Source organism: Xiphophorus maculatus, chromosome 23, assembly GCF_002775205.1.
Source record: "Xiphophorus maculatus strain JP 163 A chromosome 23, X_maculatus-5.0-male, whole genome shotgun sequence".
Lineage (NCBI taxonomy): Eukaryota > Metazoa > Chordata > Actinopteri > Cyprinodontiformes > Poeciliidae > Xiphophorus > Xiphophorus maculatus.
The window spans coordinates 31,944,608-31,972,516 of NC_036465.1; the positions used below are offsets into that span (position 1 = coordinate 31,944,608).

General features: G+C 38.5%; 1 protein-coding gene across 2 annotated transcripts in view; it reads right to left on the reverse strand.

Annotated features, from left to right (window-relative positions):
- Nucleotides 1–13,922: 13,922 nt before the first annotated feature.
- The window catches only part of fbxo38 (F-box protein 38), a 53,495-nt gene continuing 39,508 nt past the window's right edge, over nucleotides 13,923–27,909 (reverse strand). For both annotated transcript variants that reach the window (XM_023328611.1, XM_023328612.1), the window contains exons 17-21: nucleotides 24,159–24,325; nucleotides 20,488–20,633; nucleotides 19,837–19,937; nucleotides 16,123–16,236; nucleotides 13,923–15,234 (exon numbers count right to left, since the gene is read on the reverse strand). In XM_023328611.1, the coding sequence (XP_023184379.1) occupies nucleotides 15,056–15,234; nucleotides 16,123–16,236; nucleotides 19,837–19,937; nucleotides 20,488–20,633; nucleotides 24,159–24,325 (707 nt within the window). In that variant the 3' untranslated portion in view covers nucleotides 13,923–15,055. The remainder of the gene's footprint in view (nucleotides 15,235–16,122; nucleotides 16,237–19,836; nucleotides 19,938–20,487; nucleotides 20,634–24,158; nucleotides 24,326–27,909) is intronic.

The window sequence follows — 27,909 nt, forward strand, 5'->3', positions numbered from 1 at the left end:
TTTATGGAGCAGCTGGACCCCCAGTCCAAAGCATTCCACCATCTCCTTGTATGGATGCTAAAGGGTGGGATTTAGAACAGAAAAGGCCTCCTCTAGATTTGACTGTCAAGCTGATGTTACAGAAGTTGCCACTGTGAATGTAGCATTTTTCATGGAAACATAAGAACATTGCAAAGAAACTAAAGATGGAATAAATTATTTGTAAATGTCATATGTCTAAAATGGGAGAAAAAAAACTAATGAAATAAAAAGAGCATAAAGAGAGACTTTGGGAAAGGAAGTGAAATAGAAGGGCAAAAATTGTGAAGAAAGGGGTGTGTTAGAAATTAGGATTTTATTGTAAGGACATCAGCTTGACCAAAATTGACAAATTTCTGCCCCTTCTAGTTGATGATTAATCTTTATCTAAAAGAAACTGCAGGTTTGTGCAAAAGCAGAGGTGATAGTGATCAATTAGATTTTCTTGAGTTTTAATAATATTAAATAATAATAATTTTTAAGTTTGCAGTAGTTTTGCTGCAACATGCTTATGCTTGAGTAATTGTGTTCAGAAGGAAATTAAGCAAATTTGTGGCTATTCATCAAACTTCGTTGAATAAAGAAATTACATGTTTTAGCAAAATATTTACCAGAAATGGACCCACATGCAATTTGTTAAAATGAGACTTCTGGTTTGTTAATTATTATTATTATTATTATTATTATTATTAATAATAATAATAATAATAATAATAATAATAATAATAGGGCTGCACAGTGGTGCAGTTGGTAGCACTGTTGCCTTGCAGCAAGAAGGTCCTGGGTTTTTCTGCAAGGAGTTTGCATGTTCTTCCTGTGCATGCGTGGGTTCTCTCCGTGTACTCTAGCTGCCTCCCACAGTTCAAAAACATGACTGTTAGGTTTATTGGTCTCTCTAAATTCTCCCTAGGTGTGAGCGTGTATGCATGGTTGTTTGTCCAATGGACTAGCAACCTGTTCAGGGTGACTCCGCCTCTTGCCTGAAATGCCTCTCTGGAGACAGTCATCAGCACTTCTCAGGAACCCACTTCCCACTTCCATCCATTTTCCCTTTCAGAAATGGATGTAATAATAATAATAATAATAATAATAATAATAGAAACACTTCTTTGTCCTAGGGTTATTTTCTATTTGCTGAGCATGATGTGCTATCTAGAGGGCAAGTGCCAATACAATATTTAAATAAAAATATTTCTTAAAATGTAATGTTTCTTCTGACTGGATTAGTTATTGGTTTTTATTTACATATTTGTTTTATTTTAGTTATGTTTTCAAATACCAGAAGTTGCATATAACTTTGTCTGTCTGACTAAATTGTTTTCTAAATGTTAAATCAGATGTTAAGATTACACAATTATTCAGTACCAGAGTAGCTTTTTCCCCCAAATACTCTTCAGTCATTTCTTGGGTGTCCTCCTTTGTACTTTTACTTAAGTAAAAACTATTGAAGTAAAGTTCCAATAAAAAGCAGTATAGCAATGTATGCATTTTCCATAACACATACAGTTGAGTCTGTTCAGTTGGCAGACTCAACTAAATTCAGTTAGCACAAAATTGTTTAAACACAAGCAGAAATTTAACAAGTGACAAACCAAAATAGGACAAGCCCTGTCAGAAGGACATTTCCTATTTACTATTTAACATATCTTACACAGCCAGCACATCATTGTCTTTACTAACGTCATGTGTATAAAACACTGCAGCTTCTAAAACAATAGATACTATATTAGCTGTCAAGGACATTAAACTATCTTGTTCTCAACAATCAGAGCAGGCTGACTCATAACTCCTTCATTCCTTAAAGGTAGAATATGTGCTAACACATGTTGTATGTTTTTTAAAAGAGAGGCCCACACTAATTCAGTTTGGATTTTCAGTTTGCACTAAGTTATAAACATCCTCTTTCCTCAAGGGGGGTTTACAGGTACTTACCACAAACTTAATGTCTTTATCTTATTTCTCTTTTGACTCTTATTTTCTGTTGTGTTTGCTTTAGTATCTCCGTGCTAATGCCATATAAGGGGCCTGATGGGACTTGCTCTAACTCTCTCTGTTTGCTCTTTGGTTTGTCTCTTAATAAGGTCATGTTTGGGGATAATTGACCATGTAAAGAAACTGACTGGTCTGAACTGCTAACAGTTGCAGTGAACTGTACACCCTTTTTCTATCTTCACAATGAGTCAAAAAACTCAGGTCCAACTAATAGAGATACTGTCTATAAATGAATACTGAAACTCCCAAGAGCTGAGAATGTGGCTGTCTGTATTACAGCTATACAAAAAAGAGTGACATAAGTCCAAACCCTTACCAACTTAGCTATGGTGTCTAATATACTTCTTACCCACGCTACTGGAGATTGGCACCAGATAAACCAGATAAACCAGTATCTGGTACCAAGGATGGATGAACTTCTGGAACTTGTGTCTTATGTAATTGTCAGGTGACTATTTGCTGAAGTGTAGCAGGAAAGAACCCAGCTGTCTCATATAGGAGACACAATTCAGGTGTCTCCTATAGGAGACACCTGAATTGGTTTTGGTTTTTTACTTCTATATAAACCATTCAACTTCAAATTAAAAAATAATTTATTAATCCCAAAGAGAAATTAAATGTAACTCATTAATTCAATCCTTCAAAGGGTTATGATGATGATGAAAGATCTTGTGTAGCAATTTGAATTACAGCAAATCTGAAGACTCGTCCATCTCTGATACGTCCAACAATTGGAGAGTCATCCGAGTACTTCTGTCGAGCACAAGTTCAACAGAGGTCGAACTTGTGCTGGAAGTCTTAGAAATGTAGTGAAAAAGAATAGTGCGCCTGTGTGGCTGAATTAACACAAAAACATTTCCCACACAAAAAATATGTAAAAACGCCAAACAGAACATTCAGTTAGTTACAGTTTTGGTTGTTTTGTTTTTTATCTTCAGGCTTGTTGTTTTTGTCAAACAACAAGCCTGATCAACAAGCCAGGTGATCATTAAGAAATGATCACCTGAACACTAGCAGTGGTTTATTAGCTAATTTAAATATTTGCTCTAAGCTGTCAGAAAGTAGACGTGTGGGTCGCCTTATTTTTGTGTTAACTGATTCTAAACAAGCAATTTTAAATAGCAGTGGTGCATGGGCTGTTAATGCTTTGAACAACCAATCAGAGACAGGAGAAGGACTTATGTTGAAGCTGTAACAGCGTAACATCTGTAAATGACTGTACAAGTGTTTTACACTAGCTTTACGCTGTAAATAACCGTAGTTCACAGGTGTCAAACTGGAGGGCCACTGCCCTGCAACTTTTAGATGTGACTCTGCAGCCCCACACCTGAATAGAATAATTAGGTCATTAGCAAGGCTCTTGAGAACTATCTACACAAGAAGGAGGTAATTAAGTCATTTCATTCCAGTGTTTTGTACCTGTGGCACATCTAAAAACTGCAGGTCCTGCAGTGGCCCTCAAACTGGAGTTTGACGCCCCTGCCCTAGTTGTTTCTGAGTAGCAGGGGAGCCATATCCACCTTATTTCTAGCCCCCATGAGGCTATGCGTGATTTATGGGCGCGACTTGCACTGCAAACCGGAACCGCCATTTGTTTACATATTAGCAACCCGCTAACCAGCTTGATTTTTACAGCATTCACCCTGAATGCTGTAGGGCAGTGTTTCTCAAACTTTTTCAGGTTGAGGACCACTAAACCCATTTAACAAAACCTCCAAACCTAACCTGAAATTGCCTCTGCATCTTAATATATGATGCAACCTGAAATGAAAATATGAATCTCTTAACTCATGCACTGTTTTCTTTGGTCATTCTAATGAGAAGAGTGGTGCTGTGGTAAATGTGACTGGCCACGACAAAGCCACTAACAGGTCTGCTTCGGCATTTTGAGTTATTTAGAGATTCTGAAAGTGTCTAAGCTTTCCAATGATGTCAAACACATGGAAATAAAAAAGAAGTTGTTCTTTACTACCAAGCATTATGTGCATTAATAACATTTAGGGCTATTTGTGATTACAAGCCCAATTAAGGAGAAATAGACTTGAATCGCTTTAGCAGAAACAAAAAATCAATTTCTCTACCATTAAATAGGAAAATAATTAACCCATTTTTATCAATTGTATTTATTCATTGTATTTATTTAATTAAATATTTTTTAATTAAATAAAAATAACAATAGCTGTTGACCTGAAGGCAGAGGATCATTTATAAAAGTCATAAAAAATAAAGAACAGTTCTGACTAACTGGAGCAATTCCTACCGCTAACTGTTCAAAGGAATCCAATCGCTAGTGAACGACACATCAACACTCAGCAGATATAACTGAGTTTTTATATCTGAGTGCTTCCTCAGCAGTGACGTGCGGTGAGGTTCATAGCTGGTGAGGCACTGACGTCATCAGAATCAGATTTGCAAATAGATGCATAGATTGACAGCAGTTTACAGGTTATGTTTCACTTCTGCATCCTTACACATACAAACTGTAGCTCACAAAACACACATTTCCTTAAAAAACAAAACAAATTAAAGCTGCAAGCAGCCTCGGGCGGCCCTCGCAGCAAGCGCCGCTCCGGCCTATTGGCCACCGCGGGGGTTCCAGCCACCGCAGAAGCTCTCGCGCGTTTTCCAGAGCCGCAGCCCGCTCGCCAGTGCGGAAGCTCCGGCGCAGTCTCCAGCACCGCCGCCCGCCAGCCGCCGCAGAAGCTGTCGCGCATTTTCCCCGCCCGTCCACCGGGCGACACGCGTGAATGCGTTCGGCGGCGCTCCCCGACGACTGTCGAAAAATCTGGCGCAGATCGGTCGATGCGTCGAGGAGATACGGCCGATGTATCAACTTAGGGGGCGCAGTGGAGTCAAATTACATCTCAAACCCGTTGGGCTCTTTAGAGGTGAACAAAGGTCATACCTATCCAGTTTGGCGCCAATCGGATGATCTATGCGTGAATAAGAGCCAAACGTATGCATATGGCGAGGGACTGATATTCGCCATTTTGCCACGCCCACACGGTTCAGCCAGCAGCGAGCATTGACAGAGTTTATCATCCGAATCATCTTGATTAGGTCAAGAGAGCCATAAACGGAGCTTTCCAAGTAAAAAAATAGCACTTCCTGTTCCGAGGGGGCGGGGCCTAAGTGATGTCATCATTTGACCATTGGATATTATTGGACACTCGATTATGATCAATCACTGAACGTTTGGTGTCTCTGTGAGTTTTTGTGTTAGAATTACTAATTATTTAATTTTTTCCTCCATTACAACATTGAACTTTCATTCCGTAGGGCAATGCTGCCCTCTGGTGTCGAATTACTGAAATAATGAAACTATTTCAGTGGGCAGCAGAGGGCAGCATTGCCCTACAAACAACGAACATGGACTGTTTATTATGTAATTACACAGAAGATCTGTCTAATTCATTCTGAGGGGGCGGGGCTTAGATGACGTCATAATATGATGACATAGCATTGTCAGGCATCACACCAGGATGAGTCAGGCCAAGTTTGGTGCAGCTCGGTCGAAATATGTGGAATCTAGAAGCAAACGTATGGCATCGGCCTTACAGGTCACTTCGCCACGCCGCCACAGCCAGCTGCTTCATCGCAGCCAGTCAGGGCTTGAATCCTCAACACACCAACATGTCTTCTGTCTCTGGACACAGTTTAATATTGATTATGTCAAAGGGCTAAGATAGCGACCGTTCACAGTAAAACATGACACTTCCTGTTCTCAGGGGGCGTGGCCTAAGTGATGTCATCATTTGACCACAGGGTATTTTTGGACACCTAATGATGATCAATAATTTAAAGTTTGGCATCTCTGTGAGTTTCTGTGCAGGATATATAAGAGTTTCGTGTTTCATGGCGAGTAGGTGAACTTTGACCCCTGGTAACCCCCTTCAGCAAGCTCATACAGTCACCAATTTGATAACTTTAAATCAGACATGCCTTATGATCAGACTGACCGAGTTTGAAGCCGATCAATCGAAATCCCTAGGAGGAGTTCGATCAAATGCAAAGGCTGTAAACGTCAAAATCGAGGTCAAATGAACTTCAATCTAAAATGGCCGACTTCCTGTTGGGTTTAGAGCATGGCTCTAAGAGACTTTTTTGTACGTCCCGACAAGATACACATGTGTACCAAGTTTCGTAATTCTAGGTTTAAGCATGGCTTGGGGCTGTTCATTTAAAATACTCTAGGGGTCGCTATAGAAAAATTAGGCCACGCCCACCAAATATCGCTATGGATTCCTGTTCGGGGATGGATAAGGATCCATCCTAGTGAGTTTGGAGCAGCTCACCCCGAAACTGTGGAATTCAGAGCCAAACGAAATTCGATGGCGTTCGCAACGCCGCCACGCCCACCTGCTTCATCGCAGCCGGTCGGGGTTGGAATCCACAACACACCAACATGTCTTCTGTCTCTGGACACAGTTTCATGTTGATTAGGTCAAAGGGCTAAGATAGCGACCGTTCACAGTAAAACATGACACTTCCTGTTCTCAGGGGGCGTGGCCTACATAAAAAAAAAATTTCACTGCAGGGTATTTTAGGACACCCGATGCCGATCAATCACTGAAAGTTTGGTCCCTCTATGTGTTTTTGTATATGAAATATAAGAGGTTTTTGTTTCATGGCGTGTAGGTGAACTTTGACCCCTGGTAACCCCCCTTCAACATGCTCCAAAACTCACCAATTTGATAACTTTAAATCAGACATGCCTTATGATCAGACTGACCGAGTTTGAAGCCGATCAATCGAAATCCCTAGGAGGAGTTCGATCAAATACGAAGGCTGTAAACGTCAAACTCGAGGTAAAAAATGGACCTTCAATACAAAATGGCCGACTTCCTGTGATACTTGCACTATGACATTACTTGTAAATTCTGAGCGTCTTAGTGAGCTCTACAACTGTACCGAATTTCAAGTCTCTACGATGAAGTAAGTGAATAGCAATGGGTCTGTTGAAAATTGCTAGTTGCTGCCGTTGAGCAATTTTTTTTGCGATTTTTGCGACGACCTTAAAATTCAAAATTTTTAAACCGCCTAGTCGCTTCCGCCAAGTTTGGTGAGTTTTTGAATATGATAAAGCCCCCAAAAAGGCGCACGAAGAGGGGGGCAGAATCGTAAGAAGAATAATAATAAGAAACAGTACAGATACAATAGGCCTTCGCAGCGCTTTGCTGCTCGGGCCTAAATAAATGTTATTACTGTCTTACCTGCTTCGATTGAAAGTCCACTTGAGAAAACTTTTTTAGTGTTGTAATGTAGTCATCCATGTCGAAAGTCGGGATAAGCGAGAGGAAAAAAATCACTATCTCTATTATAATCTATCGCTGCACTTGACTTGCTTCCCGAATCGTTTAGCCTAGCTCGCTGTCACTTACTCGGCAGTTGAGGAGTGAACAAGACGAACGTCTGGGATCTTGAGCGCCCCCTGCCATGAGGCAAGAGAACTGCCTGCCTCACCTCGAACCTGTTCTCTGCCGTTTATAATCGCTCATTACACGAAACACGTTACACAAACACAGTTGGTGACAAAAAGCACTGTACATTATATACATAAGCTAAATTATTGGAAATAAGTTCACATATTAAATTTATTTAAACCATTTTATTGACGCCGTACAGCAACATGCTCTCTCCGCTTAGCAGCCAGCGCAGAGCCAGGGGTTGCGCAATCCAAGGTGAGGCAGAGCTCGCTGCTGCCTCACCGGCATCGCTTCCAAGCATTTGAATGGGAAAATAAGAAAATTCAGCGATTTTGAACAAATAAAAATCGAAATTGGTGACGCTACATGAAAAATAAATATTTTTTAGTACAAACCACCGGATGAATATAACAATTTAAATTACTTTATGATTATATATTTTCTTTCTTTCCATGATGGCTGGTGAGGCACTGCCTCACCTGCCTCCCCTGACCGCACGTCACTGTTCCTCAGCTGTGTTAAAGCTTCCTCTGATCATATAATATTCCAGGAGTTGTTGTCTTTCCACTGGTATCTGCAGCTTTTCTTTTCAGTAACCCGTTTTTAAGCCAGTTTTCCATTATTATTTTTAACACAATTCTTTGGTAGCTGTAGTATCACACTTTGAGCTCATGTCATGGTAAATAATAATAAATCATTTACATGCAGTACCTCGCGGACCTCCAGGGCAAGAAAGACTGCTGTAGAGTGAATGTTTTTGGTCAAAGTTGCAGAAGAATTTGAATTCAACTGCAGAAGATATAGGCAGAAGCAGCAGAACAAAGCATAATCCTGTGAAACACCTATAGAAAAACTTTAAAACAATGAAACTAATCCCACCCAAAAAGTATTAAGCTTACAAAGTTAAACTCAAACATCACAAACGTTTTTAAGGTAAAATAACCTGAAGAGCTAAAACTAGCTAAAAAAAAAAATAGCACTTAGGCTAGCGATAGCATGTTGAAAGGTTACTCTGAACCATTCAGAATAAGAAAACCCATGTAAAGCTAAATTAGTTAAGCTAAAACTTGCTAAAATAATAATGCTAGCATCTAGGATATCACTACCTACATTAACATATTCCATGCAGTGTGAGAAAACTCAATTAAAAGCTCAAATTAGATAAAAAGCTAAAGCTAGCTTGTGTTTTTAAACTAATGATAGCAAACTAGCAATAACATGTTGATCTACATATGTCCATGCAATGTGTAAAAAAAAACATGTAAAATATAAATTAGTTAAAAATCTTCAACTAAAAAATAGCTCACAGGCTATACTGGTAGCATGATGACTACCAAAACATACTACATGCAGTACAAAAAACATGTAGGAGCTAAAATTAGTTAAAATCATATTTTAACTAATTTTTAAAGGGTATCATCATGTTTTTCTCTAGCATGATACCTTACAATGTTAATTTTAGTACATAAAAATACTTAAAGAGCCTGTATGCAAAGTTTTATTAAACAACTATTAAACTAATTACTGTTCCCTAGGTTTTAACAGCAGAAAAGCTGTTTAAATAAATACCCAGTCTCAAAATGAGTAATGGCCATTACCTTAAAAGGCAGCAAATGGCTGTAAAACACCCACTGTCCTAACAAGGCTAGTAAATAGAATGATGCTTCTGTGTGTGTGGGTGTGTGTGTGTGTGTGTGTGTGTGTGTGTGTGTGTGTGTGTGAGTCACATGCAAGAGAGGCAGACACTATGAGAGAGGCTTTTGCTGGTGCTTAAAAGAGCAAACAATGCCTCCAAACAACTCTCAGTATCTCTGGAACCATAAAAGCTTTGGATGTCACTGACCCTTTTTTTATCAGGACAAGTAGAGGAATATTCCTTTTCCATTCAACCTTCATGTTTGCACAAACTTGTGTCAAACATATTGATAAAAATGGACGAAGACTAAAATTGATCTTTACTCAGGGATTCCCTTTATCTTGGAAACAGTGACATGTGGTGAGGTTCATAGCTGGTGAGGCACTGACTTAATCATAATCAGATTTACAAATATGCATGTTATTGTTTACATACACAAGGTTTCTTTCCCCCAGATACAAGCTAAAACTAATAGAAAAAAATTAAGCAACCTACTTGCAAACTGTATGCAGACTTTCATGTAAAATTCACGAGCAGTAAATATTATACTAATATCAGTATTGAACCAAAGAAAGCAAGGCAGTTGCCAGCCTTTAAAATTGTGAAGCAATTAAATTTTTTGTCATGGGGCCCAAGATTCCTGACGGTACCACAGCGATCACTTATTGATAATCGGTAAATAAACATTAAGCCTAAATCCATACTACTGCAAAAGACTGAATCTTCTCTTCTTTGTGTGGGAAACATTTGAGGTTTTCTTTGGCAACTGACAACTGTGTGTAGCTTGGCCAACACAGAGGGCGAGAAAGAAGTGGTTTTGAGTTGTGCTTCAAGGCTTTCCCTATTCTGTGGAGCATAGCACTAAATAAACAATACCTACATTTCCAAGTTTAATTGAGTTAACAGAATTATTCTACCGTGGCAGCGCGGCCATGGATAACGTGTAAAAGAATTGTCTTTTTGCCCTCCAGCGTTGTATGCATGTGCGAAATTTCCGTATGCAGGGTTTCCCTCAGAAAACTTCCTAACCCAGGAAGGGGTGGTAGACAGGTGGTCCACTGTGTTTTTGTATTAAAAGATGTTAAGTTGACAGGAAATTTAAAAATATTAGTGGGTAATTATATGTTCACATAGCCAGTGAAATGCCCTTTAAACTCACAACTAGTTTTAAAAACATAAAATCAAAAAACACAATTAAAATGATATCAATTATTTGCACTTCTGTTTAATCCAAATTAAGTCAGCAGCTCCATAAGGCTCCCCAGGCCTTCAGGGAACCATAAATGCTAATATTTTAACACAGACCACAGATATATAAATGTAACATTTGTTTATTGAGATTATCAATGCTGCTAAATGGTTGATTTAATGGTTTCAGCATGCATAAATTAAAAGATTTTAAATTGTTTTAACATTTAAATGTAAGATTTTAAGGAGCTGACAAGTTTACTATGTAAAAGTTCAAAGAACAATATTCATAGTTAGATTGTTTTGTTACCATAGCTACAGTTTGATGCTGAGTTTAATCTTTGAATTTGAGCTGTTTGTTCACAAATGCATCTCAGTAAATTACAATTACCACTGATTGCTTTTAGGTTGACCAATTAAAGTACTCCCCCTCTCCCATATTTCACTAAATCTAACACAAAAACTGCTAGAGGTGCTGATGGTTTTAGCAGCAAGAGGGGCTTCTAAGTCAAATTCTGCTGAAGGTCTCATACAGCCTTGGACCGGCCCTGCATAGTTAGTTAAATCCATTCAAAGATGGGAGATTTGATTTAATGCTGGTAATGTGAATTTACTTCCATTTTGTGTTTTCAATAAGCCTCACAGAAACTGTTATGGTTGCTCGAGCTTTATAGGATGAGATTTTCAGACCTCTAACCACACTAACTCTGGCTGACAAAGTGGATAAAGCATTTGATATGGTTTGATGCATAATGTAATATAAAATAATAATAAAATAAAACCAAGGTGATGCGTGACTACGAGGCGAGCGCGAAAACTCCCCATTGGGTTGAACCTGCATGATGAGTGGTTAGAGCTGGTTCGTTAACCACTAACGCACCAGCCAACTGGGACCACATACATCATCTTTACAGGAATGCTGGGTAGTGTGTTGAGATGTAAACGCCGCATATAATTCCTTGTTCACAAAGACAAATCATTCTTACCACTGCCTCAACGTGCACATTTGAAAGTGCGACTACAATTTATTCTTGCGGTTCATAAAGTCCGCTCTCGGTTTTAAATGCATCAACTATGACCACCGTGGCTGCCGGTGGTAGTCAGAGGACCCAACGCTGCCAGTGTATGACTGCCTTTCTCCTGTCAGTCTGCGCCAGGGAAGCTGTAGCTACTGTAGTAGCTTACTGCCATCAGTATGTGAATGTGTGTGTAAATGGAATATATAGATAGTCAAATGTGTACCTTACTGTGCAAATGTTGCACTACAATAATACTATATTCAAATAAAGAAACAATTTTCACATATTACAATTTTTTATATTTGGAAAAAGCACTTTTAGCCAATCTGTGAGAGCACCATATTATTCCACCGGTCACAATTGTGACTGATCATAACACCCTTTTTCATACATTTTTCCACAATTTTTAAAAATTATTTACCCTTGATTAGTTCAAATGGCTATCAATGACATCTAATCTTAATATTTTCATGTCTAGGAAAAATTTGGCATTAAAAATGTAAAAAAAAGAAGAAAAAAAGCGATTTAAAAAACAATTTTTTTAATGTTATTTTTATTACTATTATTATTTTCCTAAAAACAAAAAACAAGCAACACATAGCCTGGGGAGGGGAGGCTAGTAAAGCATGGCAGGCCACCAGGCTTATATTCAGAATTTGAGCCACAAGGAACAGTCAAAGGCAACGTGCAAAATATAGATGAGGCAATCCAGACTTCTCAAAAAAAGCTATGTTGTTGCATTTTATACAAGCTGCAGTATATAACTTTAATGAAAAATATGTTTTCTCCATATTTGTTAAAGATGGCACCATGTCGTGTCAGTTTGTTACAAGACAGATAATCTGTGAAAACAATCAATCTCCTCCACCTGAACTACTACTACTGGTTAAAGTAATGCAACGTTCTGGCCAAAAACAACCAATCAGAACCAGGAGGACGCTCATAGTGTTGCCAATCAACCTCATTCACTCACTATTAAATGTGCTAATGGTGAAGAAACAACTTATCGTTATCACTAGCTACAGTATAGCACAGAGCAAGGGGAGGAGGATGAGCAGCCACATGACTGCTCATTTTAGTGATTGATGGCACTAAAACTCTCCTGCCGCTAACTGGTTGTTTCTAAATAGTACTAGGAGAAAGCAGATGAAATAAATCTTTTACAGATTATTTCTATACCATACTGTCACAACATGACAGTTTTAACAAAAATGTAAAAACATATATTTTTTATAAAAATTTGCAGCTTTAATTTCACTCAGGAGAGGCAGGTCAGGAGGGACATAGGTTAGAGCTGCTGCTGACTGACTCATGTTAAGTGTGGTAAAAGGTACAAGTACAAGTTAAATATATGAATATATTGATTTTTTTCCCCCTTTGTTCATAGAATGCTAGTGAAATGGAGGCAAACAGTAGTCTGAAGCTGAGCTAATTATGCTAAATGGTTGATAATCTCAGTCTACTCACCTCTTGGAGAAAAACTGGGTTACAAACTGACACATTATATATATATATATATATATATATATATATATATATATATATATATATATATATATAAACTGTATATATATGCTTAATTACCAACACCACAACTGCATTAATGACAAGATTCTACCTCTGGCCTGCCTACATCCTTCCATCCTGTGTACATCATGACCTATGCATTTTAATCAGGGCCAGAAATTATCTGAAGATGTAGTACAAGTTGTAGCATGTGACAGAGAGGAGATTATGCAGGCTGACAGGGGGATGTGTACAGTTTTTCTCTGTTTAAAGTTATTAACTGGAACACTGTCTCTTCGGTTTAAAAATAAGACAGAGAATGACTGTCTGGCTACAGTCCATTTTGTCAAAGCAGGAAGACCAAAGTGGAGTGTTAGCGGAATGAGGATGAAGTGCACAGCGACTTCTGGTGCAGGAAGCTGCCAAAAACCACTTGCTTCTGTCTGTTTTCTGTCAGACTCAGAACTAATCTGTTGTGTAACTTTGCAACAAAGATAATGCTTAAAGAAACATTTACATTTCTGCAGTTTAAATCTCTGTTATCATTTGATCAGAACAGTTAAAGGCCAGGACAATGGTGTATTTTGCAAAGAGAAAAGGTCAAAGGACCAAGGCTTTCTATGCAGAGAGGTTTGGAGCTGGTTCTTTCCTCTTCCAAGGGGCCAACAGTGCACAAAGCAAGGTCCATAAAGACGTCGATGGCAGAGTCTGGTGTGGATGAACTTGACTGGCCTGACGGTTTGGGTCTTGATCTCAACCCGATAAAACACCTTTGGAATGAATTAGAGTGGAGACTGAGAGCCAGACTTTCTCGTCCAACATCACTATGTGACATCACAAATGAGCTTCTGGAAAAATGGTCAAAAGTCCCCATAAACACTCCTAAACCTTGTGGACAGCCTTCATAGAAGAGTTGAAGCTGTTCTAGCTGCAAAAAGTGGACAAACATCATATTGAACCCTATTGATTAGGAATGGGATGTAACTTAAGATCATATGTGAGTGAATACTCAGCCAATACTATGTGCAATATAGTGTACGAGTTTCTGTTTTTTTTCTATTAAGATTGGATGTTAAGAACATTAATGAGCAATAACATGAACTTTTTTTGATTTTAACAAAATGACTGCAATGAAACAAAGAGTGAAAAATTTATGGAATACTTTCCATACCCACATACATACATTAAAGTTGACCTTACTCTTCAATTCGGATTAATATTTATGCTGCAAACATTTTTGATTCAATGTTTACAAAAAACATGCAAAAATATATGTTCAGGAAAAACAGTTTATATGGCTTTTAACATGATTTATTTCAAAAGGCCATTAAATCTCAATCTGTCATAATGTGCACAGCATGAGAATAACAAATATTGAATCTTGGGGGCAGGGGAATCAACTCAGGTTCACTCTTGAAATTAAGAGTGCATTCTATTAATAAATAATTAACAATTTGAGAGGAAAAACATCCAGTGGAAAATGAGTCAAAAGCCAGATTCGATAGAAAAACTGAAAAACTCTAGAAACCTTAAAAAAAAAAAAAAAAGAGTGTATTGTTCTAAAGCCAAATTAAGGATTCCAATGAGAATAGGGTTGATTCTCCACTGCAACCTGCCATTTTCTGTAAGCAAGAATTACCTTACTTACATTTGGTTCAATTGAAAGTCCAAACATACACAAACAAACAAATAAAGTAAATTTATACTCATTTCTCCAACTTCCCCATGATATAATACAACTTTGAATCATGGCCTCAGCATTTTAAAATATCCAAAATCATAATGAGGGAGAAAAAATAAACTCCAAAGATGAACAAAAAATAATAAATCAATGACTAATTTTCAAGTAGGAAGTAAGATCAGAGCAACTTAAGTATCATCCTTTGCTGCATGTAATTTTATATCAGAGGACCACTTTTTTACTATCAGCAGCTTTATTTTTTTACTGCTGAGTCTTCGGTAAGCTAAGATGAAAAACTAAAAAAATAATCAGCATTGAAACCATACAGTTTTAACCTTAAATTTTATCTGGATGTAAACAAAGTTGTAGGTTCAGTACTTCAGTTGTTCAACACAAGCTACTATTCCCCCATAACACCTGCTGACTGGTGTATATTTTTTTCTTTTTTACATAACAATAACAAAGTCATTCAGCCATCTTATTCAATTTTATGCTGAGACACAAAGGCCAGGCTTGTTGTTTTCCAAAGTTATAATTACATTTGAAACATCTTTAGGTCAAAACCCTGAAGTTGAGAATTCTTCCACATCTAGATATAGTCATCATCCACAGGCTCTCCGGGCATATCACAGTGATGAAGGAAGAGAACTACCACTCGTTGGAACACTCCTTTCTTGCTCTGCCTGCACTCTGAGATCTCCTCACCAATTGTTTCCATGCAGATGTCAGCAGACAGTTGCCCTTTACGCCGCGGAGCATAGATGGTGGCTAACAGAACAGGAAAAAAAAAAATTACAAGAGGTTTCATAGTGAAACATTTCTTTTAAGGCAACTGCACATAGTGGTAAAACTGACAAGTACTAAGCAATTACTTTTAATGATATACATTTCTCTTAAAAGCTGGAGATCCTTTGTCTACTTTGTTTCTTAAATAGTCTGCCTTAGACTATTTATGATATGCTAAAATTGTATAGACAAGATAACATAAACCTTTTTAAAATCAGCAGTTTTACAGTTTGGTTGTTTAAATTAGGCTATATATCCTAAGTTTTCATCATGTGCTGCAGGCCTGAAATTTAGTAATGTATGTATTTGAGCAAATCAAGATGGAGATGCAAACATGTACAGTACAGACCAAAAGTTTGGACACACCTTCTAATTTAATGGGTTTTCTTTATTTTCATGACTATTTATAAGTCAAGAAATCCCACTTATTAACCTGACAGGGCACACCTATGAAGTGAAAACCATTTCAGGTGACTACCTCTTGAAGCTCATCAAGAAAATGCAGAGTGTGTGCAAAGCAGTAATCACAGCAAAAGGTTGCTACTTTGAAGAAACTAGAATATAAGGGGTATTTTCAGTTGTTTTACACTTTTTTGTTTAGTGCATATTTCCACAAGTGTTATTCATAGTTTTGATGCCTTCAGTGTGAATCTACAATGACAATAGTCATGAAAATAAAGGAAACTCATTGAATTAAAAGGTGTGTCCAAACTTTTGGTCTGTACTGTAAATGTCGGTTCATTGTAAAAAAAAAAAAAAAAAAAAAAAAAAATCCTTAATTTCAGATTAAAAACTGTGGTTTGGGTACTTTAAGCAGGTCATGACATAACTGAACATTGGTCATTCAGTTACTACCGACTATATACTTACTGTTTTCATCATCCTCAAAGTCACAGCGGGCATAGCTGTTGGGATCAGCTGCTCTCAGTGTCCTTAGCCAGGGAAAATCTGTTATCATGCTGTACGGAGCTCCATCAACAATTCCTGAAAAATATTATACAAGAATTTCAGTGCAAACTTCCCCATATTCTTCAAATTTAATAAAATTGGTGTCAATCACTTGTATTACATTTGTGCTGGTTTCTGATGCTAAAACTTTTATTGTTGCTGCTTAAGTTTTAAAGTTTTAAACATTTATATTTACTGGGTGTAATTTTATTTATTGTCATTTCTTTTTTAATTATTATCATGCTGCTATTTTTTTATTTTAAGATACTATTTTTATTTTACTCGATTGCTATTGCACTTTTGCCTGCTCCTTAATGTACACAAAAAAATAACAAAACAAAAAAAAACACTGTTTCCCTTTTTGTTCTTCCGGGCCTGAAAAGTTCCGTTTGGTCCGTTTCATTCTGTTTTATTTAGTTTTGCAGAAATCAATACAGTTCATATCATTAAAAAAAATTAATGAATGAGACCTGTTGGAGTCGTAAACCTGTAAACAGAATGTCTATGTAGTGACATGAAATAACTCATTAAGCAAATTGAACAGCATACATGCATCATGTTAAGGATAAATGCTTAAATATAGTGAGATTCCTTTAGTTTGTGATAAACAATGGGTTTTCATCAGACTTAAACCACTTAATCAGGACTTTAATTTACCTAATTAATTAGATTCGAGGCACTGAGCAGTACTCCGGCAAAGAAAACTGTTCCCCACCAGGAAGAGGAGGCACTCTGCCTGGACACAGCCGATGTGTTGAAGACTCTGAAAAGAGTCAACCCACGGAAGGCCCCAGGCCCCGACAACATACCTGGGCGGGTGTTCAGGGAATGCGCAGGTCAGCTGGCTGGTGTCCTAACAGACATTTTTAACACCTCACTGGACCAAGCCACAGTGCCAGCCTGTCTCAAAACTGCCTCCATCATTCCGGTGCCAAAGAAACCTCAAGTCACCTCTTTCAACGATTACTGGCCTGTGGCACTGACTCCCATCATGATGAAGTGCTTTGAAAGGCTGGTAAAAGAACACATCGTCTCCAGACTCCTCTCCACATTCGACCCGTTCCAGTTTGCCTACCGCCGAATCCACTCCACTGAGGACGCCATCTCCTCCACCCTACACCTGAGCCTGGCTCATCTGGAGAAGAACACTCATGTGCGGATGTTGTTCCTGGACTTCAGCTCAGCGTTCAACACAATCATCCCACAGCATCTGGCAGAACAACTGGGACACCTGGGCTTCAGCACCCCCCTGCGCAACTGGCTGCTAGACTTCCTCACCGACAGACCTCAGTCAGTCCGGATCGGACAACACACCTCCGATGTCATCACCCTCAGCACAGGCTCCCCTCAGGGCTGCGTCCTGAGCCCTCTGCTGTTCACTCTGATGACACACGACTGCGTCCCCAGGTTCGCCACCAACCACATCGTGAAGTTCGCGGACAACACAACGGTGGTGGGCCTCATCAGAGACGACAACGACCTGGACTACATAGAGGAGGTGGAGCAGCTGGTGGACTGGTGCAGAGACAACAGCCTGATCCTGAACGTTGACAAGACGAAGGAGATGATCGTCGACTTCAGGAAGAACCGGCCCAGTCACGCTCCACTGCTCATCAACAGCTCGGCTGTGGAGGTGGTCAGCAGCACCAAATTCCTGGGGGTGCACATCACAAACAACCTCACCTGGACTGTGAACACCATGTCTCTGGTCAAGAGGGCACAAAACGTTTGTATTTCCTGCGGAGGATGAGAAGAGCACACATGCCCCCGCCCATCCTCAAGACGTTCTACAGAAGCACCATAGAGAGCATTCTGACCAGCTGCCTCTCTGTGTGGCGTGGAGGCTGCAGCGCCTCTGACTGGAAGAACGTGAGAGTGGTGCGGACAGCAGAGAGGATCATCGGGGCCCCCCTTCCCTCCATTCAGGACATTTTATCCCAGCGCTGCGTGCCCCGAGGCCGAAACATCGTCAGTGACCCCTCACACCCTCACCATGGACTGTTCTCCCTGCTGCCCTCTGGAAAGAGGTTCCGCAGTTCTGCAGGTCCACCAGGTTCTGAAACAGCTTTTTCCCCACTTGCCATCAAACTGCTGAACTGGACTGCACTCAAAATCTGGTCTCCACTTCATACCTTGCACATGTACAGAGCTAAGTAACTTCCATTTTACTGTCAGTCCTGCACTTAATATTTTATATTCATATTTATATTCATATTTTATACTGTATTTTATTTTATTCTGGAGTAACCTCACAACATTGGAACCTCAAAACACTGTCCTGAGCCGTATGCAACGAAATTTCGTTCTGTATACACCCTGTGCATGCAAAATGACAATAAAGTCAGTCTAAGTCTAAGTCTAAGCTCAAAGTAAGCAAAAGTAACACTAAAAGTTAGGGATACTTGGGTAAAATTCCAGGATGAATTAAAAATGCACTTCTTCTAGTGCATTTTTAGGTGAACCTAAGGTTCACCTAAGTTCAACCTTAGGTGAACTTAATGCAACCTGTTCTAAACTTTTGAATGTACAGTACAGACCAAAAGTTTGGACACACCTTCTAATTCAATGGGTTTTCTTTATTTTCATGACTATTTTATAAGGCATGAAATCCCACTTATTAACCTGACAGGGCACACCTATGAAGTGAAAACCATTTCAGGTGACTACCTCTTGAAGCTCATCAAGAAAATGCAGAGTGTGTGCAAAGCAGTAATCACAGCAAAAAGTTGCTACTTTGAAGAAACTAGAATATAAGGGGTATTTTTATTTGTTTTACACTTTTTTGTTTAGTGCATATTTCCACATGTGTTATTCATAGTTTTGATGTCTTCAGTGTGAATCTACAATGTCAATAGTCATGAAAATAAAGGAAACTCATTGAATTAAAAGGTGTGTCCAAACTTTTGGTCTGTACTGTATATGTCGAGCTATTCAATGTTTCAGTACATTTTACACAACAAATTAACCACAAAATGCATAATTGGTCTATGATCCATAAATTAACTAATAAATGTCCTGGTTTAATCAGAGTTAGTATTATCTTGGTAATTACATAACAAGGGTATACCAATGACTTCAAGAAGGTAAATCTACTGACACAATTTTACATAAAGAAAAAATGTGAAAGAGAAGTACAGTAGATATTAGTATAGAACACCATGGGAAATTACCTTCTCAGAAGACAGGAAAGAGTTTGGATGAACAAAATCTGAGTTTTTTCAACACACCAAGACAAAAAAATCTACCAAAATGGGGAATGGCTGTTGGGCGACAGGGGTACCTCAAATGGAGTGGCCTGCTGTTTAGACAGACAACTCATCTGACTTAGAAGGGAAAAGAGTCTAAACCTGATGAGGTTACACAAAATGTTAGTTACACTAACATTTTAACAAATGTTTTGACTACAATTTGACTGAAAAAAGGGTGGGGCCAAACCACCACAGAGCCCAGAAATGGAAGTCACTCAATGAATATTTTAAGTCTTCAGTTTGTTTGTTTTGGTCACATTAAACAGTTTCAGATTTGAGGATAGATTCCCAATCTCACATTGTGCTCTTTAAGAGTGCCACAATTATTGCATATGAATGATGAAACTGTGAAATTGTCAAGTCTTAAATGTTGGCTTCATAAAATTACCCTCCAGTGTGTAGATGTCCCGACCCCATGGGTATTTGGGATACATATTCACATCATCTTTTCTTGTGGTTTCTGGGAAAAACTCATACTTTATTAACTCTCTGAGAAAAAGAGAAATAAAAAACACAATTAATAGTTCAGTCAGCAGTCCAGTTGAATTCAAATTTAGCCTAATATTTGCAAATGAATTGAAAATGCAAGAAAAAACACATCTTGCAAGTAAGTAATAAGTTACTATTTCTAACTTATCACTAAAGTAATAAAGTATTATTGCTAAAGTAATAGTACTAAAGTAATAAACTAATAAGTTAGTAAAGTAAAACATTACTTTAATAACTTATTACTAAATTACCTTAGTAATAAGTTAGTAAAGTAACTTATTACTAAGTTACTCTAGTCATAAGTTACTCTAGTAACTTATGACTAAAGTAACTTATTACTTACTCTAGTTTGCTCTGTCAGTAGTACAAGTAGAGCTGTTTTTACAGAAGTTAAAAACAGCTCATTACCATGAGAAAACAGAGCTTCAACATTGATCACATAAAAGGAAAGGATTTCTTTTACTTGGAGGAGTATTCAATAAGTTTTCAGTGTATGATTTCACAAGAGGACTACGTTGTAAAAATCTCTCTCTTGCTCTCAAATGCTTACTGGCAGATATTAGCTACTGTGTCCATCCAGCTCCGAATGCGGACTTTGTTGTGTATATTTGGTGGATTGCTGAATTCATGCACAACAGCAATATGATAGGGATATGGTCCCTGGAAAAGCTGACGCTCCAGTGCTATCGAGTCAATCTGTCAAGAGGAAAGAGAAAGGAACAACAACCACATTAACTGCCTTTTGTACAGATAACCATTCAAAAAAATTTTATAAAACAGAATCTTTATTAGTTTGAATCCAGAAGTTTACATAAAAATAAGCCTTTTTTCTCACTGTCTGAAATTAAATCACACTTCAACAACTTCTGTTGTTTTTGGTCTAAAGTACAAAAAGTATTTATTTGTGCTAAATACCACAATAATGACAAAAAGAATATATTAGTCATCGAGAGTGGATGACAGATCATCATCCACCCTGGTTCTGAATATAGGCACACCACAGGGCTGAGTACTTAGTCCAGTTCTTTTTACACTATTCATCCATGACTGTGCACCTACCCACTCCTCAAACAGGGTTCTTTAAAGTTTGCAGACTGTAGAGCAGGGGTCTCAAACTCGCGGCCCGCGGGCCAACTGCGGCCCTCGGGACGATAGTTTGCGGCCCCCGCCTTAATATGAACATTTAATGTTAGTGCGGCCCGCGAGTTTCATATAATTGGCACTTTTCAGTGTTGTGTGCAGAGCTGAATGAACTTACCAATCACGGTGGAGTATATTGCTCTCGGGGGCGGGACATTTTGCTATTTGCATTTTCTATTTGTCATTATTTGCATGCGGTACATGCGCAATTTCCGCGCCCGCTCCTGCTTCACGTGCTTCAGCATCCAGTCTAGACCCGGAAGTTGCTGATCAGTGTAACGTAATTAAGGTTAGGCGCTGTAATGCTTGGGTTGTGTTTAAGGGAGGAGAGGAGGCAGTGTTGTCCTTTAATAAATACGCTCTTCACCAACCTTACAAAGCCCGGTTGAATGGCTGCTATATTATCAGACATGAAAATTGAGCAGCGTCCAAACAACCCGTAACATTACTAAAAAGTTAGGGAGCTAACATGTCAGTCTAGCACGTTTCTCCCACGCTCTCTACAGAGAAGCCGTGGCGCATACTTCTGCCATCATTAGCAATACTAGAGTATCTTAAAGAGACACTACACAATTACGGCTGTTACAGCGCCTGACTACGGCCAAATATGGTAATAGACAATCAGAAAGGTTGGGCTGAGGAGACTGTGTGTGTGAATGCGGCCCAGCCTCACCCAGACTCTACCTCCAGGGTAAATTGAGTTTGAGACCCCTGCTGTAGAGGGTCTGAAACAATAATGCAGCACCTGTTCCAGAGGTATTCACTGAACAAAACCAAAGATGCCATATTGGACTACAGAAGGTTCAGGAGGACAGTACACCTAAATGGAAGTGGTGGACTGCGTGGACAATGTCAAATTGCTGGGCATCAACATCACCATGAACCTGACCTGGTCAACAATGTGATGTTGTGATGAGTCAAAAAAGACTCTTCTTGCTCTGATGCTCATGAATGTCTACAGAGCCATGATTGAGAGCATCTTCTGTCAATATGACTGCGTGTTATGGCAACTGCACAGTTCAGGACAAAAAGGATGTGGCCTGGATGGTGAAAATTCCCCATCGGACTGAGGGGTCAACTATTAGACCTGGACTCAATATACGCTACGTGCTGATCCTACCCACCCAGGCCCGAGCTGTTTGTATCGCTGCTGTCTTTTTGTATGATAGAAGTACATAAAGACCAGCTTTTTTCTAAGAGCTGTGAAATCCATTTTCCCAAGTGCTGTGATCAGCTTGGTTGTTCCAGCATAGTTTAGATAGTTTTAGCATAGTTTAAGTTAGGTTCTTAGCCCTTTAAAGAACCAGTTTACTGACTGGTTCTTCATGCACAAAAGCATAGATTCTAAGAGTTAATGTTTTATAGAGAGTCAGAAGAGCACAGTCCAATCAAGTGAGAGCTGGCTCCCTAAAATATTTATTTATTTTTTCAGCCTGCTGTGAGCAGGATCACTGTTTTGATTGGTATAATGGCGGCCTTGTGGCCAATCACATGAGGAGTACTGAAAAAAGACAGGGTGACAGACACAGCAGTAGGGTGGACAATTTGTTCATTCTCTCAGTCAGTAGACAATGGTGAGGAGTGCATAACAAAAATCCATAAGTATGACTGACAAGTGTAAATGAAGCAGCATCAGGCTGTAAATTAAAAGATTACATGCTATATTAGTGTTATTATTAGTAGTATGGTACTGTGCTTGAAATGGTTTGTTCATTTGTTATTGTGTTAAATAAAAATTAAAAGTTTGATTAGAATATTACACAAAAGTAATAAAATATGAAAATACAGAAAATTAGGCAATTATAAGGCTTCTCATAAAACCATTAAATGTTAAAGGATTTATTAAAATATAAAACACTCATATCTGTCAAGTTATGCTAAAATACGATGCTACATATGACACTAAGTTAAGAGCCTTTTGGGAGTGGAAAGAGGCAGCTCTTCTTTGGGAGCCGTACAGGTCTTCAAATATTACCATTGTATCCAGTAGATGCAATGGATCCTGGATGCAGTTTTACAGATGAAAAGTGTGTAAAACTTTTGAGCACAGTTTTTCTTAACTGAAATATTTATAACGGGGCCACTGACTTAAAATTGACATCAGATGTCGGCAACCACCAAAGCAATCCACACACAAAAGAATCAAAACTAATGAGTCCACATGTTATGGGTAAAGATTGAAATGACAAGTAATAAGGAGGCCAAGAATTCTGCTGAATTAGCCATTATTCCAGGGAAAAAACATTCTCACAGATATGTGTAAATCAATAAGTTGTTTAAAATGATCTATGTTTAATATAACCAAACTACTAAACAGTTCTACAACTGGTAAAATTAAAGAAACCTTAAGAAGAAACTCTTACTGTTTCAAGTCATACTAAAGCAGTGGTTGCTGGTGCATTTTCTAAAACCCCAGTGAGTACTATTGGAGCCATAAACACAAAGTGGGAAGAACATCATTTGACCATTATTAAGACACAGCTACCCACCTCTCGGAACACTTCTGACAAAGGAGCAAAAAATTGCTTGAGAGTCAGGAAACACTGAGAAAGAGCTCCAGAAAGACCTGGAAAAAGCTGATACATTTTATTCCCATGAAAAGATTAAGCAATGCACTTAGTCAGAATGGGTTCTATGCACACTCACTGTGCAATACTCCACCAATGAAGAAAAATTATTTTGAACCTTGTTAAAGTACACTGCAGAAGATTTAAACAAGTCACTGTGCCTCAATGGGAAAAGTAGCAATCTTGGGATGAGTAATCACATCTCAATGCGCTCCTGGGTAAGGCACTTAGCCTTAGGTTGCTTACCAGTAAGCAACCTAATTCAGTATATGAATGCATGAACGTTTGTAAGTGTCTCCTATTGGAAAATGTGTGTATGTTTGTGATTTACGGCCAAGTAACTTGGTGTGACGTATAGGGACCCCACAAGAATCAGTGTTAGGTCCTTTACAATTTAGCCTGTATATTAATGATCTCTATTAAAGATCATTAATTAATGATCAGCTGTTGTCCTAGTAATAGAATTTGTCTAAAATTGAAGTCTTCAAAGAATTGGAGATAATTTATCACCAACCTGATGCATAGGACGCATGTAGATAATACGATTTCTCTCAGGTGGCATTCTTAGTATCTGATCCAGAACCTGGTCCATGTCAAGCTTCTTACATTGAGCAAAGTCAAATCTATTGACTATGGGTGCCCTTTCTATTTTCAACTGCTTCAAAACACGACATCTAGTGGCTGCAAAAAGAGGAAAGCACAAGAGAGAGTTCATATGTAGATACAAAGACATCAATGAACTAATTTTTATACAAATATAAACATGAAAAAGTTAATCAAAGATACAAAGACTGCATTATGCGGTTAACAAACAGACATTTAAGCTCTTTTATAATTAAAAAAAAGATCACTATTTTTCACACAGAGATGCAAAATAATTTACAAATTAGGTTAGGGGTGCAAAATACCTCTCTCTGTAATATATGCAATTTTCAATTTACAAAGGCCTTCCTAGACTGCAATAAAAGGTTTTTAAAGTAAAACGTACCCCCAAATCAACTCTTTTTTATATTGTTGATAAACTGTGTAAATGGGTTATTTATCTTTATGTTTTTGCACAAATTATGACATTTTCATGTAATTCCTTTAGTTTGGCATTATTTTGCTTAACTCCAAATGACTGGCAACCTGTCCAGGGTGTGCCCTGCCTCTTGCCCTGCCTCTCTTGGATACCCGTTGACTGCTAGAGATCGGCGCCAGCACCTCTGCAGCCCCACTATAGTGATGCAAGATGGATGGATGGATATTCTGCGTAAAACTAGGCATGCACCAATTACAGTTTTCTGGCCGATCGCCGATTACGATTTTTTAAAAAGACTAACTTACCGATTCCAATTTTGGCTGATACTAGTTTTTGTCTGAAATGTTGCTTAATATATCAAAAAAGTTGCTGAATTGGCAACAGGGTGAGTATTGCTGTAAATGTGCAGAAATGACCTGGTCAGCAGGTTTGTCAGTCAAACCTCTCTCACAGGAGAAAAGAAAAGCACAGTAGTTGATTTTTAAACCTTTGCCGACATTGATAACGTCAGTGGATAAGATTGGCTTCACATATAAAAAATAGGCCGATCATGCCAAAATTAAGGCTGGCCGACAAATCGGTACACCCCTACCAAAAACTGTCTTACTACTGGCCTCTTGGGTCACACAGTTATAGCGTTACTCAGCTTTATACATGTGTGATTTATTTGCAATGTGTATACGGAGTAGAATGGGTCTGCTCTGCTCTGGCTATTGGCGAAAGTCATAAAAGCCAAAAGTGCTTCTATGACTGTGTGAGACTGACTGTAATGCTTAGAAAGCAAGACGACGGAGAAGCTAATAGTGGCTAAGGGCTGCTCAGACTGCCTGCTGAAGAGCGTTGTTGCCTTGGTTGTTGCCATAAATGTCTCCAAAAAAGTCACTAGAGGAGTTTGACAAATGAATAAAGTGGATAAGTTTACAACAGTGCTTCTTTTGTCTGAGACAGATACAACTTAGTCAATCACTTGATCTGGATGACATTACATTTACAATGAGAAGGTCTATAAAATGCAGTTAAACGCCTTCAGCTGATTGCTGAAAATGCTACAATAAGAGAGGTAATATTTCTTCTCTTGTACTTTAGCTTCCTTTCATTTACTTCCTCTTAAAACCAGAATAGAATTTAAAATTCTCCTTCCCTCCTAAGAGGACGGAGGAGGTATTATGCAAAATCTGCTTTTTGGAGCTTTGCAGAGACACCACTGAGTGTGCTTAGCAGCAGTATCTCTCTGTGGCATGACAGCAGGAGGAAGGCAGCGGAGAGAGTGGTGAGGTCAGCTGAAAAAATTATTGGGGTCACGCTGCCACCCATTGGGGACCTAGCAAAGCAACGCTACCTGTTGAGGGAAACAAGTATCGCCAAGTATCCCTCTCATGTTCTGTTTTCTCTCTTACCCTCAGGCAGAAGATAGCGCAGCCTGATATGCAAACAAGTTCTACCCAACTATCAGATTTTTGAATCATGCCAAATAATCCAACACTATAATATTATTTTATCTGTTTTTGATCGTTTTGTACATATTATTCCTGATACATTTCTTGCATAAATTGCGAAGTTTGCACTTATATTTATACAACCTCCCCCTTTTTTGATCTGGTTCTTATTCTATTTTATCCTGTATTATTCCTTTATTCTTCTTTCATATTCTTTTATAGTTTATTTAGTTGGTTTCTTATGGAGCCCCCTAGGGGACATGGGAATTTTTTTCTTTTGCGTTACCTCGCAAAACATTTGCGTTCCCTCGCAATACTGTACTGGTGAGTTATGCAGCGTAATTGAATACTGTAAGCCTTTCTTACGGTGGGCGCCGGCCGTACTTTATGCTTTAATATAAGGTTATGTGAGGTTTTTCCATGAATGTTTGTATCTTTTTGTGAAATATCTGAAGTTTTATATCTTTCTTTAGGATAGAAAGGCACCACAAACCTACGATAAACAGAAACCTTCCGTAAGTAGGAAAGAAATAAAAATACATTATAATTTGGATTATTTCTGAGTTATTATCGCGGGTAATAAGTCATCTGACAGTTTTGATTGTGTCTCTGTTGTGTTCGTAGTCTGAATGGTTTAAAGAGCTGCTTTCAGTGCCGCTCCATCTTAGCCTTAACAGACATAAACATGCAGGAAAAAATAAATCAATTTTCAATCTGTTTTTTGCACCAAACAGTTAATAATAACAAACAAGTTTTCACTAAGGCTCTGTAAGAGCCATATGAATGAAAAAAGTAATTATTGATATGACAGGAGCAAGCGACTTTGACCCTTGGTGTGTCGACGTGGGAGTGATGTCACCAGGTATGAATGGGAAGGATACTGGCTTTGTGTGTATTAGGAAGCGGTGAGCGGGGGCGGTCAGTCCTTGCAAAGTTTGGAGCATGATCATCAAAATGGAATAAATCGATAATTGTGACAGAACAAAAAAGAGGTTTGGAGTTGATTGATACATTGACAGATGAGATTCCCCGAGTTAACCCAGTGCGGCCCTTTACCATCATTAGTTTGTCGTGTTTTTAATAATAAAAACTTGTTAAGAATAAAAACTGTTTGCTGCAAAACACTGATTGAAAATCAATTTATTTACTGCATGTTTATGTCTGTTAAGGCTAAGATGGAACGGCACTGAAAGCAGCTCTTTAAACCATTCAGACTACGAACACAACAGAGACACAATCAAAACTGTCAGATTACCCGCAATAATAACTCAGAAATAGTCCAAATTAGGATGTATTTTTATTTCTTTCCTACTTACGGAAAGTTTCTGTTTATATCGTAGGTTTGTGGTGCCTTTCTATCCTAAAGTAAGATATAAAACTTCAGATATTTCACAAAAAGATACTAACATTCATGGAAAAACCTCACATAACCTTATATTAAAGCATAAAGTACGGCGCCCACCGTAAGAAAGGCTTACAGTATTCAATTATGCTGTATAACTGACCAGTACAGTATTGCGAGGGAACGCAAAAGAAAAAAAATTCCCCATGTCCCCTAGGGGGCTTCGTAGTTTCTCTTTGTGACCTAGTAGGCATCATTATTTTGTTCTGCAGTACACATCTGATGTTATGTTGAATGAAAATAAACAGTCTGAATCTGAATATTTCCTGCTCTGAAAACATCACAGCAGCATCAGAATAAAAACAAACAAACTAAAGAGAGAGTAGTGTTCTCTTATTCAAAATAGTAGAGTGTATTCCAACTACAGAGGGCTCACACTCATAAGCCTCCCTGGTAAGGTCTATTT